The sequence below is a fragment of the Epinephelus moara genome, chromosome 8, assembly GCF_006386435.1.
Source record: "Epinephelus moara isolate mb chromosome 8, YSFRI_EMoa_1.0, whole genome shotgun sequence".
NCBI classification, from domain to species: domain Eukaryota; kingdom Metazoa; phylum Chordata; class Actinopteri; order Perciformes; family Serranidae; genus Epinephelus; species Epinephelus moara.
Genome location: NC_065513.1, coordinates 44649904 through 44664903, shown reverse-complemented (window position 1 = coordinate 44664903; position 15000 = coordinate 44649904). Strand labels below are relative to the sequence as shown.

Below are 15000 nucleotides of genomic sequence, written 5' to 3'. Positions count from 1 at the left end.
AACATGCAAACTCCGCACAGAAGGGCTCCCACACCCGGGATCGAACCGGCAACCCTCTTGCTGTGAGGCCGTGCCGCCCTGTTTTATATTTTATAAATTATATTTTTTATTATTAAAACATGAATAAAAGTCTGACTGGCTGCAGGGTGTCTGTTAAAAACTGATAATGGACACCTACCAAGCAGTCCCAGTGAAACTGTCTGTTCACTGCAACACCCTGCAGGTACGACTGCCCCTCTGAACTTTAACAATCATCTCACATCCTGTCCGCTGTTCAACTCGCTGCTTCAGGCTGCGGCCGACAGTAACGTCACACATGGTGTATCGTTTGTTGGTGAAAATCCTGATATTGATTTGGGGGCGGTGACATGGCTGAAAGCTCGCTGTGTTGTTGTTAAACATCCTGTCAAATTATATTTACAGTTTGTCAACTGCCACTAACTTTGAATCTTGTTAGCATAACATTAGCTCTCTGGCTAACAGCTGTGCCAAAGGGTTCCATCAGCTGAGCGGTCAGATTATCTCCTGTTGCCAGGTCGTATGTAACGTTTGTCATATTTCCTGGAGTAGTGAATGATGTTTACACTGTGTAAGAACCCGACGGGCCGTAATAATTGTTCAGTTTATAAATTTCACTTCATTTCATTTCATTAAAAAGTAATAAATAAATGTTAAAGGATAAAATATCATTCATTCATACTCTAAACACACACTCACTGAACATACACACATACACAGTGCACACAAAGCCAAAATATGCCATGAACATATAATAAGTTAAAATTATTTACACATAAAATAAATAAATGAATAAAGTTATTACACATGATGTAAGTATGAATATTAAATATTACTGGCTGTGTGATTTCAGTGTAGCGTTCAGTGTAGTAACGGCTGTTCCAGGTATTAGACAAACCCTCAGGTGTTACCAAGGAAACCGAGTTATGGCTTGTGAAAAACTTCAGATTTTGACTCCAAACGGCAAAAAATATGAATGAATATTCTTCCTTTTTGATTCTTTGGTAAGTGACTGTGGTACACGGGGTAACGCCTGACGAGGTGTCACTTTTTAACAGCCTTTGCAGCTGTGCATCCAACAGTTCACATCTCCACGACAACCGTTAAAAAGTGATAATGAACACCTCGCCGGGTGTCATCACTTACTGAAGGGCTGACGTGCTTCCTCGCACCACTCCTTCTTCTCGTCCTTGTTTCAGTCGTCTGTCACCTCGTGCACAACAGGTGTAGCAGAACAGGCTGTGCCCCTTGATGTGTCTAGTGCACACGGTGATGACAGGCACAGACAATAATCACTGCTCAAGGCAAACACTGCCAACAAGTCACCTCGAAGGCCCCGCCCCTTCTCTGTTTCTTGTTTTCCATCCCTCTCTCACACATTCTGTTTGACTCCAATGTTCTGTCACTTTCTGTCTTGATTCAGTCCTTCAAAACTCCCGCCATTTACACGAGTGCTGCTAGATTAAAAAAAACAAAACAGTAGATTGGTGAGAACCTGTCGACTCAGGAGATAAAAACAAAACCCGTCTCGACCCCAGCGGAGTGAGTCAGGTTCAGTCGGGCGTTAGTGTTAAAAACCTGTCTGTGTCCGTCTGTCTGTCTGTCTGCAGGACGAGAAATCATCTCTTCAGGAAACAGTCCAGAGACTTCAGGTCCAGCTAGACCAGACCAGGACTCAGTTACAGCAGACCAGGACTCAGTTACAGCAGACCAGGCACCAGTATAAAGACAGCAGGACCCACGTGGATCAGAGCAGAGTTCAGCTGGACCAGATCACAGCTGCTCTGTTGGATTCTCAGGAGGTTCAGAGTGGACCAGAAGAGCTGGATGAGGACCAGTACAGGTACCAGTGCTACAGTAATACTGTAGACCTTTTCATTGGTCCCTGTTTCCTTCCTCCTTAACATGTTTCTGTGGTCACGTTAGAAACAGTCTGTTGAAGATACAGATGTGCGTCACCTTCCTCTGTGACTTCAGTAAACTGCTGGAGCTTCATTTAAACCTCAAACAGTTTATTAAGAAACAGAATGTAACCGACTCAGAGGAGATGTTCCAGGAGGAGTTCGTCAAGTCCAGTTCAGAGCAAAGATTCACCATGAGACGACTTGTACCAAACAACCACTGTCAGCGCTCTGTTCTGTAACATTGTAAAAAGCCATCACAGCAAGCCAACACGCCATCTGTGGTCATTTTGACTTGACCAGCGGACTTCACTACAAGCTGATTGGCTGTTGAAACAGGTGACGTGCTTTAAAACCAGCCGCCGGCCATTTGACCAGCTGAGTGTCAGGTGACACCATCAGCCGGCTTGAGTCGAGCTCAGACCGGCCAGTTCACACCGCTGACACTTTTCTCTGCAGCGTCCTGAAACAGTTTCATCTCGTCAACAATCTTTGGTCTGAACTGGACTTTAGACGTGTCTGACAGATGAGACCAGTTTAAATGTTTCAACATAATGTCTCTCTACACTTCTGCTGCTCTGAATGCTTCCCTCTTGGTCATGGTTTGTAGTTGTGGTGTAGAAACTTTTTATTTAACCCACTTCACACGGCGACCTCTCTGATTCCTGAGGGTCTCACAGTTTCCCTTTAACCAGCCAATAAGACATCAGTATATCTCCTCACCCCACAGACCAGCTGTTGGTCTGCACGTTCATTCCTGATGATAGTTTGATCATTTAGTGGTGATATCAGATGACACATTGCTCTCTGACACTCAGTACGTTTACATGCACAGTTTAATTCCACTTTCAATCGGAATGAAAGGTCATTCCGATTGAAAGAATTTTGTGTGCATGTATACACTCATTCCTCTTTAAATCCATTCCGGTCTTTCTGTTCATGCTCGTTTCCTTGCCCTTCTGGCGCGATGATGTATATAGCGCGCATAGCAACGGGCTGCATAGCAACGGGCTGCATAGCAACGGAGTGAGATAGAGCAGTCGGACTCGTTGCACTCACTGGTTTCCATTCGCCACAGCACGGTCTTCTATCTCCCTTCTTCGACCTTCTACCTCCCTTCTCCTCCTCAACAGACGAAGCATTAGCAGAACAAGGTTGTTGTTGTACTGCTGCTTCAAGAATATAAGCAAAACACGCCCAAAAAAGGCACTAAGAACGGCGGCGTCAAGCATCTTGTTATCTGGAGCGAGGACTATACAGTGTTTTTTTCCGGTAAACACGTAACATCCGCCCCGCCCCCTATCCAATCAGAAACCTTCCCTGACCCAAACGCAGACCTCATTCTGAATGAGAAGCCATCATGTGTTTGGACGCTGAGTCGACACAGACAGAAATACAGTAAAACATATTTTACACATCACATCTCCTTCTGGTCGAATCTCTCTTGTGTTTCCTTTGAAATGTGATCAGATCAAACTGAGGCTTCAAAATCTGTCCCGACGAGGATGGGATTCGAACCCACGCGTGCAGAGCACAATGGATTAGCAGTCCATCGCCTTAACCACTCGGCCACCTCGTCTGTTGTGTGGTTACTCAAAGGTGCCGCCTGTAACGTGGATCGACCCTGAAACTCAAACAACGTTGACCCTAACTCAGCTTTTGTTGCAGTGTATTGTCTGAGTGTTCACAGGGGTGGCAGAGTGTGTGAGAGGGATCAGGACCAATGTCCACGTGCTCCACAAGACTTCCAGTTCCAGTTGAGGACATACAGAGTGGAAACAGTGAGATAGTGAGACATAAGTTTGATGGACAGAGTCACATAATGTGAACAAGCTCACATCACTGCCTGGAATGAAGCTGGTGGTTTGGAGGTTGACGTACATTTCTGTCTGTGTTTATGAAATGTTTATCTGTGAGACAGCAAGTCGATGTGATACCAGCCGATCATCAAACAGAGGGCAACTTGTGACAGTGGCTTTCTTTCCTCCCCTACGTGGAGACCAAAAGTCAAGGAAGGATCCTCAAACGGCTGAATTTGAAGGACGCTACGTCATCAACCCGCTGAAGGAAAAGAAAGTATGGATCACTGTGAAATGAAATGAATGACTTCATACTGTTAATGATCATTTAGAACAGCTGTTGTCTTTACTCCATTACTCATAATGATGATCACATGAGGACACCTGTTAGTCTGTGTTCACTGAATGCTGCCAAGTCCTCCCAAAGAAGGATCCTTTACTTTGACAAACATCTGTCCCAGAGTCATGTCCCTCTAACACATGTCCTCTGAGGAAGGACACTTGTCTTCAGACCTCGTTCTGGTTTCTCACTGCAGCTTCAAAATCTGTCCCGACGAGGATGGGATTCGAACCCACGCGTGCAGAGCACAATGGATTAGCAGTCCATCGCCTTAACCACTCGGCCACCTCGTCTGTTGGTCCCATGGCTGTTAGAGCACTGTCCATAAGAGGTACAGTTTATATGACATGATGAAGGAGTCACTGAGTTTAGCTGAGCTCATGATGAATGGATCAGCCTGCGCTCTGAGTCACTGTTTCCTGTTTCAGTACATACTGCAGCTGCTCTTACAAAGTGTGTACTGTTGTGTGGAGTGTGCACACAGACGGACATCCTAATGCATCAGAAGATAAGGCCTCGAACTTTGACCTGCTTGCTTAATGTTATCCTGGAGATACAAAACACCATTCACCAGGAGAGCTCTGCTGTTTAGTTTGAACTTTTAAGTCATCACTGCGTACATGTGAGATTCTGCCCATCCATCCATCTTCATCCTCTCACTCGGGGCCACGTCTCAGAGGCAGCAGGCTGAGCCCAGACACCCTACAGAGGAAACTCATTTCAGACGCTTGTATCTGTGACCTCATTCTTTCAGTCACTACCCAGAGCTCATGGCCATAGCTGAGGCATTTTGGCTCACTGGATATTTTCTCTTTTTGGGACCATCCTCTGTAAACCCTAGATGGTTGTGGTGAAAATCCCAGTAACCAGCCAGTGACAGTCGTTTGATATTTCAGTCATGACTGTTTTTCAGTTTTGTATTTTGAGCCTCGTTGGCGCAGTAGGCAGCGCGTCAGTCTCATAATCTGAAGGTCGTGAGTTCGAGCCTCACACGGGGCAGAGTTTTGGTGTGTGTGTTTTGTCTCAATGATCTGAGTCACAGCTGTGTTGTATTGTACATACTGTGTTGAATGAATTTCTTGTGTTTCTTGAAGACGTTTCACCTCTCATCTCAATAAGCTTCTTCAATTCTGACTGACTGGTGCGGAGTCGCAGGCTTTGAACTCTGTGTGGGTGTGAACTCTTACAGAGTTGTCGAGGTCACATGTGAGCTCCTAGTTTCAGAGTCGTTAAGGTCACAACATGAGTCGTTGACCCACCTGACAATCGTGTGTGGTTAGGGTCAGGTGGGACCAGCTGTGAATGGGTGTGAAGTCGTCTGGGGAGAGATCTGGGGTGAAGCTGGTCCTGTTGGGAAGGGAGCTGTCCTGTAGCTAACGTTTCCTCACTGTCTCAACTGCTTCTTTGGTGGGAATACAAGTGAAAGTAAAGTGACGTCGTATGATACCGTAGTTATCTCTCTGATCTTGTTGGTAAAATCCAGAGAGTTCTTGACGTGGCGTGGAGTGTTGCCAACCAGAGGAGCCAAGATCATAGCTACGTGTTTGGAGATGTTGTATGTGACCGAGTTGATGCTGCTGCTGATGTGTCTGTGGTGCTCCTTCTGAAGCAGAGTTACACTGACACAGTGAGGGATCTCCACCCTATCGACCTCTCTGAGCTGAGGGCGCCATGCAGACAGAACAAGGAGGAAATAATATCCAGGACAGACGTGTTTGTGTTTGAACAGTTCTGTGTTGGTGTCATCAGTGTAGTTGTACGTTCAGTATAGTATTCATGTTATTACTGCGCGTATTACAGGCCTAAGGTGAAGGACAATCAGTCGTCTTCTATTTCACTCATCAATTTTAGAAAGCTGAGCCTCGTTGGCGCAGTAGGCAGCACGTCAGTCTCATAATCTGAAGGTCGTGAGTTCGAGCCTCACACGGGGCAGAGTTTTGGTGTGTGTTTTGTCTCAATGACCTGCAGTCAGAGTCACAGCTGTGTTGGCAGAGTGTTCTGCAGCACCGACATCCCTTCATCTCACATGTAGGTAGAAAGCTCCTAACTTTGACTGTTGTTCAGGACACTGAGTCGGTGCGAGAGTTAAACTGGACAACTGGTCAGACATCTGAGGAGAAACCTGAGCAGAGATACAAACTGACGTCCTGAAGCAGAGTCACACTGACACACACGTCATAGGATATGTTTAGAGGACCTGTCTTTAACAGGGGAATTAGCTCAAATGGTAGAGCGCTCGCTTAGCATGCGAGAGGTAGCGGGATCGATGCCCGCATTCTCCAGAGGACTTTTCCTCCCTCCACCATCTGAGAATCAGACAAAATGTGATGAGGCTGCTCAGTACAGTCAATATACAGCACATACATCATATCAAACATATGATAGCAAACCAACTATGGGACCTCCTACTGCAGCTTTCTGTTTCTGTCTGTATGTTAATGAGGAGGGAGGTCCTAACCTCAGTCTGTTGGAGTCAGTGTTGACCTCTCTGAGCTGAGGGCGCCTTGCAGACAGAGGAAAGTGTTTGTGTTTGAACAGCTCCAAACACTTGTTGCTGCCGACACACACACACACACACACACACACGCTACAAACAAATGCTGAGCTGGCCTCAGTATTTTACAACACGTTAATGTGCCGGTGAACGTAATGTTTTCACATGTAGAGGTGCAGTATTTATACACCGTGCAGAACACCATACACGTTGCCTCACTCTGGGCTCCTCCTCAGTTGCTCCTCATTTCCTCAAGATACATGTATGCAAATGAAGGATCCTCCATGATGACTGAGGGGGAATGATTTTCTGGTCACGGGGGAGGGAGGACATGAGGAGGCATTGGTTACCTGTGTGAGTCTGTGCTGTCAGACAGTGTGACCGCAAAAGTCCTCTGGAGAATGCGGGCATCGATCCCGCTACCTCTCGCATGCTAAGCGAGCGCTCTACCATTTGAGCTAATTCCCCTGTAAATAAAGAGGACAGTCCACCAATAAACATCAGTGAGTTTGTCCCTCCTTTTGTCTCTGTTGTTAAGTGTTTTTCTCCAGAAAAGCTGACGGAGTGGATTCCTTCATGTTTAACAGATGAGGTCAGGTGTTTGTGAAACTGGTGAATTGTTAGAGAGGAAAGAAAATCCAGAGCTGACACTGAAACACAGAAACATCAGCTCCACTCAGTGTGTTGGCTCCTCTCTGTGTTTCTTCTTTGATCCTTCAGGTTTTGGAGATGAAACAACAGCAGAAAGACGTCTGTATGAACTTGACTCTGTGAGCAGCTCAGAAGACAGACTGTAATATAAAACATGCTGAGGCTCTGTGGTGTCCACTGTCAGTAGCTGTGTATTAATAGCAGCGTGACTCCGCTGAAAACCTGCTGAGTGTCAAACACTCGCTGTTAGGTTTGAAATCCGAGTCTGAGTGTCCAAATCACATTCTTTGTCTTTTTACTTTCAGTAGGTCCTGCAGCTGGTCTTAAAAAGTACGTCCTGTTTGATGCAGGCTGCACACGGTCGGGACACGTTACTGTCTCATAACACTGTTGATGTGACACATTTACAACAGAAGTGTTACAGGTTACAGGAGATGTTACACTGAAGGCTGCTGTGTCCATGTCTGCTGTCTGTCCTGTCCCCCTGCAGTCCTGAGGACATGTTGTCCAGGAGTGTGGAGCAGCTCTGCAGGGCGATCCAGCAGACCAGAACCAGCAGAGACCAACAAGACCATCACCACAGCCACGAGCAGGTAGCCAGACTGCAGGCCCAGGTGGCCCAGGATCAGGACCGGATAGCCCAGCTGGAGGCCCAGCTGGAGGCCCAGCTGGAGGCCCGGGGGCTCGCCGGTGTGGAGCAGGAGCAGGAGCAGGAGCAGGAGCCAGACTGGAGGCTGAAGGAGGAGCTGGAGACATTGAGAGTCAGACTGCAGACATCTCAGAGCAGCAACAGACACATCCAACACAAACTGGTCAGTGTCTGAGTCCGAACCAGGTCACTCAGAGAACAGCACCAGAACCTCATCCTGACTGAACCAAACACACACACACACACACACAGAGTCCATCAGAACACACACAGTGATTATTAGAGGTCAGATCGAGGTTTTGTCTCTGGATATTAAAATAATGTTGATCTGTTGTGCAGGAGGTGGAGCTGGAGCAGAGCGGTCTGCAGCTTCAGGACGTCCAGCACGAGAGAGACACGCTGCTACAGCAGGTCAGACGTTCATACAGTTTATTCTCTCCTGTACTCAGAGTCCATATCTGTAAAGCTCAGTACCAGAACGACCCGTTACCCGTTAGTATGTCTAAGTCAAAGCTGGACCCGCCCACACCAGTTAATTAAAGTCCCACGACCCGCCCCTGTGATTAAACACACACAGGGTGCAACCCAAAGAAGGATCCTTGACTTTGAGAAACACATGAAGCTGGTTCTCCGTTCTTGAATTGGACGTCTCTTTGACTGGATGGTGAAAACATTCAATCACTGCCAGGTTAGGAAACATGTTAGCATGCTCCTTCCACCACCATCAAACCTCCAAAGGATCTGAACTCCATGTAGGCTGCCACCTCATCCTCGGGCTGCAAAGTTTCATGGCTGGAGTCCTGGAGGCTGCGACGTATGATGTAACAGCTGCACGGGTTATTACCTCTCCAACTGTGAAGCACAACATAGAGGGGCACATTAATAAAATGATTATTATCATTAATTAGATTAATAAATTGTCCAAAAAATATTATTAAAATGTCAGAAAAAAAAGTAAAAAAAACAAAAAATAACGACAAGATGTCTGAAAAAGTTAATAAAATATTCAAAAACTAGTATTAAAATGTTGGTAAAAAGTTATCATGTGATGCAGCTGCGTTCACAGAGCGAAGGTCACCAGAGGAGCCTCGCACGTCTCAACAGGAAACTACGGCAGCTAAGCAGGTCCATGAGTGACTCTGATCAGCTGACTGCAGATCAGCTGAGGGCGACCTCTGAACAGCTGAGAGCTCTGAACCACATGGTGGAGCTGCTGCACGCACATGCACAGCAGGTACACGCACACACACACACACACACACACAGATACACTCAACATCTACTTCCTGTCTGTCTGTCCTGAAGGGTGGTGAAGGTGTGACCCACCCTGCTCCGCCTCCCTCCACATGTGATTGGCTTATCCTGACATTTTTACCTTAACAACAGCTAGTCTCACCCTCGTGCCTAAACCTGACCAACCAAACCAACAAAGGCAGCTAGTGTGAGCCAATCAGAGGGCAAGCAGGGTGTGTCACGCCATCGCCATCCTAGGAAAAGAAATTTTGCGTCCTGAAGAGGGTCCTGCTCTGTGACTCTGTCTTATATTTTCCACTCAATAAAGTTCTTTTGGAGAGTTTTTCTTTATCAGAACGGAGCTCTGAGGACAGACGCTGTGACTTCCTGTTTGTGTTGTTGTTGTTGTCGTTGTTGTTGTTGTTGTTGTTGTCAGGACGCTGCAGAGGAGATCGACGGCAGCTTTCACCAACCTGAAGGAAGCTCAGAGAGATGGAGCGAACACACACCAACGCTGCAGTGTGAACACACACACACGGTGGAGGAGCTGAGGGCGGAGCTGGATAACACTCAGAGACACACACACAGGCTGAGACAGAAACTGGACCGGATCAGAACCAGGACCAGGACCAGGAGCAGGACCAGGACCAGGACCAGGACCAGGAGCAGAGATGGAGGACGGTGGTGTTTCGTCCCTCCAGGACACAGTGTGAGACTTTTCAAACTGACTGATAGAGAGTTTGTTCACATGCAGCTTCCTGCTGATTTAGACGTCACTGACAGAAATATAAAGATTAAAGATGAGTGACATCACTGCTCCTTAAGGCTGGAAACAAACCTGAGAGCATCATGGGAAAATAAAAGTGTCTCTGTCTCCGTCAGGCTCCCAGTCTGGGTTCTCTGGGGACTCAGGACTCTGGTTTGGGGCTGCAGTACCTCAGTTCTCCTGAGAGGGGGCGACAGCAGGACAGACCGCCCACAGGAGGAGGCTACTGGGTCTACATCCCCCCCACACACACCGACTCTGACACAGGTAAACACACACACACACACACACACACACACACACACTTCAGAGACGTGTTTAGATCAGCTGATCAGCCTCAGACTGATGTAACCTGTGTTCAGCAGCAGCAGAGTGGAGGGACAGCGGAGGAGGAAGTGACATCGACAGGAGCTCCAGAGGACAGACTCCTCCTCCTCCTCCTCCTCCTGACCCTGCTGCAGCTGTCTCTGATGGTCAGACTCCCCAGGTCGGACTTGCCTGGCTCCTCTGTGGTTCTCCTGCAGGAGGCGCTGTGCTGCACTGTAACGTCCCCGAACACAGAGACATGGTGAGCGTCTGAATCAGACTGTGATACCAGGAAACACTGAGACACATTAACCTGACCACTGATGATCATCATCATCTCACCTCAGCCTGTGTGTGTGTGTGTGTGTGTGTGTGTGTGTGTGTGTGTGTGTGTGTGTGTGTGTGTCTGCAGGGAGACAGGTCTGTGTGTGAGTGTGTGCACAAAGAAGCAGAGCGACTGGAGGAAGAGAAGAAGAAACTACGACTGGAAACCAAACAGCTACGACACACACTGAGACAACACAGGTAACACACACACACACACACACACACACACACACACACACACACACACACACACACAGTGTTTAACTCTTTCCATTTTAACTCTGTCTGTGTGTGAATCTGCTTCTTCTTCTTCTGACTGACAATAAATCCCCCAGAATTCTGCACACTGGAGCTTTAAGACCTGGTTTTTGGGTTTACGTTACACATTATGAGATGGCTTGTGTGTGTGTGTGTGTGTGTGTGTGTGTGTGTGTGTGTGTGTNACCTTGTGTCTCCTCCAGGCCAGCTCAACTCAGCGGGACGTCGACATGTTGCAGCGCTCGGCTCAGGACGGCGCCACCTGTGTTCTGGAGGCCACACAGCACATCAGGTAAACTGTGACCTCCAGGTAACAGCATGTGATTCTTCTTCTTCATCATCCTCATCATCATATGAACTGATGTGCAGAGTGCTGCAGGAGGAGGTGGAGGAGCTGAGGAGGAGGAGACAGGAGGAAGAGCAGAGTCTGATGGGGCTGGAGGAGGAGCTGAGGAGCAGGAAGGAGGAGCTCCAACAGCTGGGAACAAAGCTACACTCAGCGTCAGACAGGTACCAATAAATTTTTTATTGAATGTTTCATTACAGAGATCCTCGTTTGTCAGTTTTACTCTGCTGCAGTTAGACCTCTTTTCATCAGACAGGAAGTTCTATCAGACGTCTGTGGACATTTCCTGCCCCTGCAGCTGCTTCACAATAAAAGACCTCAAACTGCTTCACAATAAAACATCTCAAACTTCCTGTGTGTATGTGTGTGTGTGTGTGTGTGAGCAGGTTATCTGACGTGCTGTCAGACCTCCAGGAGTCTCAGTCAAGTCTAAACTCACTCAATATTCAGGTAAAACTCAGCTTCAGTTTTAGAGTCTGTTCATATCTGAAACAACAAAGTGTTTCCTGTTTTTTCTCGTGTCAACATGAAATCAGTAAATCAGTGTGTCCTCCCTGCAGGTGGAGCAGCAGGAGCAGAGGCTGGCTCAGAGGAGGGAGGAGCATCAAACAGCTGTGAACAGAGTGCAGGAGGTCAGAGAGGAGGAGCAGCGACTGAAGGACAGAGTCAAGGTGAGACGAGGGAGGAGACAAGGGAGGAGATGAAGGAGACACTTACTGTCCTTCTCCACTGCAGGAACTTAACTTGCATCTGCCGTCATGAGTTCTTCTGATTCACTTAATCTCTGTTCACTTCAGGAGGTGACACTAAATCTAAGATGCAGCAACCCGACAACAACAAACACAACACGCAGAGTCTGTGACACGCAGAGTCTGTGACACGCAGAGTCTGTGACACGTAGAGTCTGTGACACGCAGAGTCTGTGACACGTAGAGTCTGTGACACGTAGAGTCTGTGACACGTAGAGACAACACACACGATTACAAACATGTAACTAGATTATAACAGCGTAGAGACTCACAGTGCTGCAGGAGGTCAAAGTGTAAAACTCTGATACTGTTGGACACGCTGGGTGTTTGTTCCCATCTCAGCAGGAAGCTGGATTCAGACTGAGCATGAGCAATAATCACTAACTCTTCTTCTGTGGTGCTCTGTCTCACTCCAGCTGACATCACTGAAGCAGAACTTTAACATGACGACTTCCTGTTTATTAATGTTCAGGACGAACCAGGTTACAGGTTGTTGAGATGCTGCAGTGGAGAGAGGAAATGTTTCTGAACCTCCTGCTCTGTGTGTGTGTGTGTGTGTGTGTGTAGGAGCTAACGGAGCAGCAGGAGGCGCTGCTGAGTCAGAGGAGCTCAACAGTGTCTGCTTTGAGAGAGGACGAGCTGAGACTGATCTCAGTGCAGTCTGAACTCAACACACACAGAGCAGGTAACACACACACACACACACACACACACACACACACACACACAGTAATAACCAGCCCCAAAGCGAGTCTGCAGATTTTTAAACTGTTTTTAGTGGTGATCCAAAATGTAAATCTGCAGAGCTCTGTGGACACAGACTCTGTACGTGAAGAGTTTCTGACAGAAACATGTGGAACCTTTAAAATCTGATTTTTGGCTTTAGTAACTGACAAAGAGCAGCAAGACGTAAACCTAAACTCCAGGAAACAGGACGTCCATTCAAAAACCTGAAACCATGTTTGATCATCTCCCCCATTGACAAAAACTAACAGGAACACTGATGCAGACGATGATGAAGAGGCCGCAGCCTCGTGTCTCAGATCACAGCTCGATGTGTGTGTTTGTGTCCAGATCTGAAACAGGTCCTTCAGGAGTTACTCACAGAGCAGCAGGCGCTGGAGGAAGTAAAAACCAAACGCACCCAGAGTCTCCAGCGGCTCCACAGGAAGCAGGATCAGCTGGACAGACTGCAGGACGAGGTAGACAGGACGAAGGAGGATGGACAGACTGCAGGACGAGGTAGACAGGACGAAGGAGGAACTGGACAGACTACAGGACGAGGTGAACAGGATGAGGGACGAGTTGGACGGGACACGGGAGGAAGTGAACAAGAGGAAAGAAGAGCTGGAAGAGACGCAGCAGGAAGTGGACAGGAAGAAGGACGAAGTGGACAGGAAGAAGGAAGAGCTGGCTGAGCTGAAACAGGAAGTTGAATCTCACAGGAAAGGAGCAGAGATCATTCTTAAAGAGATGAAACAACAACAGACTCACCTGCAGGTCGGTGGGAAATATTTAAAACACTAAAACCTTCATGTTGTTGTTACTGCACATTAATAAGGAGGGAAAGTGTTTGTGTGTCTCATAGTTTCCTAAAAACAAACCAACAAGTTCCTGAAACTTTCTCAGAAAAGCTGCAGAAATCTGGAGTCAGATCTGCGTCACACAGACAGCGTCCAATGAAAATTTCTAATATTAACACTGGAAACAACCTTCTTAACTGTCTCTGAGCTGGTTCACAGAACATCAGATAAAAATGTTAAAAAATAACATCAGGCAGTTATTTATGTGTCTGAATTCTCGTCCTCAGTTTCAGTTCATGGTTTAAGTGTTTCTCTGTTGGTTTTTACGTTTTTATTAAAATCTGAGTAAATTATTTAAATCATTATTATTATTATTATATTAAATTATTTCTTGCTAGAAAACATGTGAACAGACTGTGTGAACTGTGTCGTACTGAATTATAGAGTCAGACCATCAGTCAGTTTTTCATCGTCTCTGTGTTTTTTTGGCCGGTGCTAAAAGCCTGCTCAAAAACGCTCTGGAGCTTTCTGATATTGATATTATATATGTTCACTGCCAACTACACGAAATTCATATAAAAATAATTAAATCTGTAATTCATAGTTTGGTAGGGGAGGACAGCTCGATCTTAATATATAGATACTGTCAATACTACGTTTTCATTCTGGAAATTGATCCTAGCGTCAAATGGGTCGATACCAAAAAAAGGATCAGTTCATCTCTTCTACATCGTACCTGTTTGTATTTCATGAATAAAACTGTGCGAACATCGTTCTGTTGTCATGCACACATCAGTGTGTGTGTGTGTGTGTGTACTCTTTGATTCTCTGCTGCTGAAGAATTCTTTAAAAACCAATAATATTCGATCCATGCTGCGTGTTGACTTTCTTATTAAAAGAAAATCAAGAAACACAGAGACAGTACAATCAGAATCTGGTTTACTGACAAGCAGGTGTTCACATACAATCAGTTTGCTTCAGAATATTGGTGCATAATAGAAACAGCGGTAGAAAGCAGAATCAAAAATATAAGCAAGTATTGCAAAAATCAAATATAATCAAATATAAAATATGACAAAAAAACTTTACATTTATGTATACATGTATATCTAAAAAGTGAAAGAGCGGTGCAGTTTTTATAGGTTGTAGTTTTCTGCCGAAATGTGCAAAACTGTCCAGTGAATGTGTGACAGGTCGCAGTATGAACAGAAAACAAACTCCAGTTTCTCCAGTTTTATTCTTCCAGTCAAACAACCAGACAGAGTAACCGCTCTTCATTGTTGTGCATCGTGACTAAGAGATATATTGATATGTGCTGATTATTGTTTATTATGTTTGGTGTGCAGGACCTGCAGGAGGAGCTGAGCAGGAGGAGGGAGGAGAGGAGCAGCCTGCAGGCGCAGTGTAAACACCTGGAGGCCAGACGGAGGCACGCTGACAGGTACAAACAGCAATACACCATCTGGAGGAATCAACAGGAATGTTTGTTCAGACAAAACCGTTTGATGTGTGTGTGTGTGTGTGTGTGTGTGTGTGTGTAAGGAGTCTGTCAGCGGTGGAGGAGGAGCTTACTAAAAAGAGGGAGGAGCAAAGCCACGCCCAGCTCCACAAACAGGAATTGATCAGAGATACAGCAACCA

At 46.4% G+C, this 15000-nt stretch overlaps 1 protein-coding gene and 6 non-coding genes across 7 annotated transcripts in view; 4 read left to right on the top strand and 3 right to left on the bottom strand.

Moving 5' to 3' along the window:
- Positions 1-14999, top strand: part of cntrl (centriolin) — a gene marked incomplete at its 3' end in the record, with an annotated part of 32704 nt that extends 17705 nt beyond the window's left edge. The window contains exons 9-26 of the mRNA XM_050052064.1: positions 1629-1861; positions 7694-8015; positions 8192-8263; positions 8907-9086; positions 9522-9794; positions 9968-10118; positions 10214-10419; positions 10570-10682; positions 10820-10856; positions 10946-11034; positions 11112-11252; positions 11475-11538; positions 11649-11759; positions 12405-12522; positions 12912-13039; positions 13080-13337; positions 14707-14801; positions 14903-14999. Coding sequence (XP_049908021.1) covers positions 1629-1861; positions 7694-8015; positions 8192-8263; positions 8907-9086; positions 9522-9794; positions 9968-10118; positions 10214-10419; positions 10570-10682; positions 10820-10856; positions 10946-11034; positions 11112-11252; positions 11475-11538; positions 11649-11759; positions 12405-12522; positions 12912-13039; positions 13080-13337; positions 14707-14801; positions 14903-14999 — 2688 coding nt within the window. The remainder of the gene's footprint in view (positions 1-1628; positions 1862-7693; positions 8016-8191; positions 8264-8906; positions 9087-9521; positions 9795-9967; positions 10119-10213; positions 10420-10569; positions 10683-10819; positions 10857-10945; positions 11035-11111; positions 11253-11474; positions 11539-11648; positions 11760-12404; positions 12523-12911; positions 13040-13079; positions 13338-14706; positions 14802-14902) is intronic.
- On the bottom strand, positions 3417-3498 carry trnas-gcu (transfer RNA serine (anticodon GCU)). The gene has a single exon. It is a non-coding gene; the product is annotated as a tRNA-Ser (tRNA).
- On the bottom strand, positions 4270-4351 carry trnas-gcu (transfer RNA serine (anticodon GCU)). The gene has a single exon. It is a non-coding gene; the product is annotated as a tRNA-Ser (tRNA).
- Positions 4985-5057, top strand: trnam-cau (transfer RNA methionine (anticodon CAU)). The gene has a single exon. It is a non-coding gene; the product is annotated as a tRNA-Met (tRNA).
- Positions 5918-5990, top strand: trnam-cau (transfer RNA methionine (anticodon CAU)). Its single transcript has one exon. It is a non-coding gene; the product is annotated as a tRNA-Met (tRNA).
- On the top strand, positions 6268-6340 carry trnaa-agc (transfer RNA alanine (anticodon AGC)). The gene has a single exon. It is a non-coding gene; the product is annotated as a tRNA-Ala (tRNA).
- Positions 6948-7020, bottom strand: trnaa-agc (transfer RNA alanine (anticodon AGC)). Its single transcript has one exon. It is a non-coding gene; the product is annotated as a tRNA-Ala (tRNA).
- Position 15000: the final 1 nt, after the last annotated feature.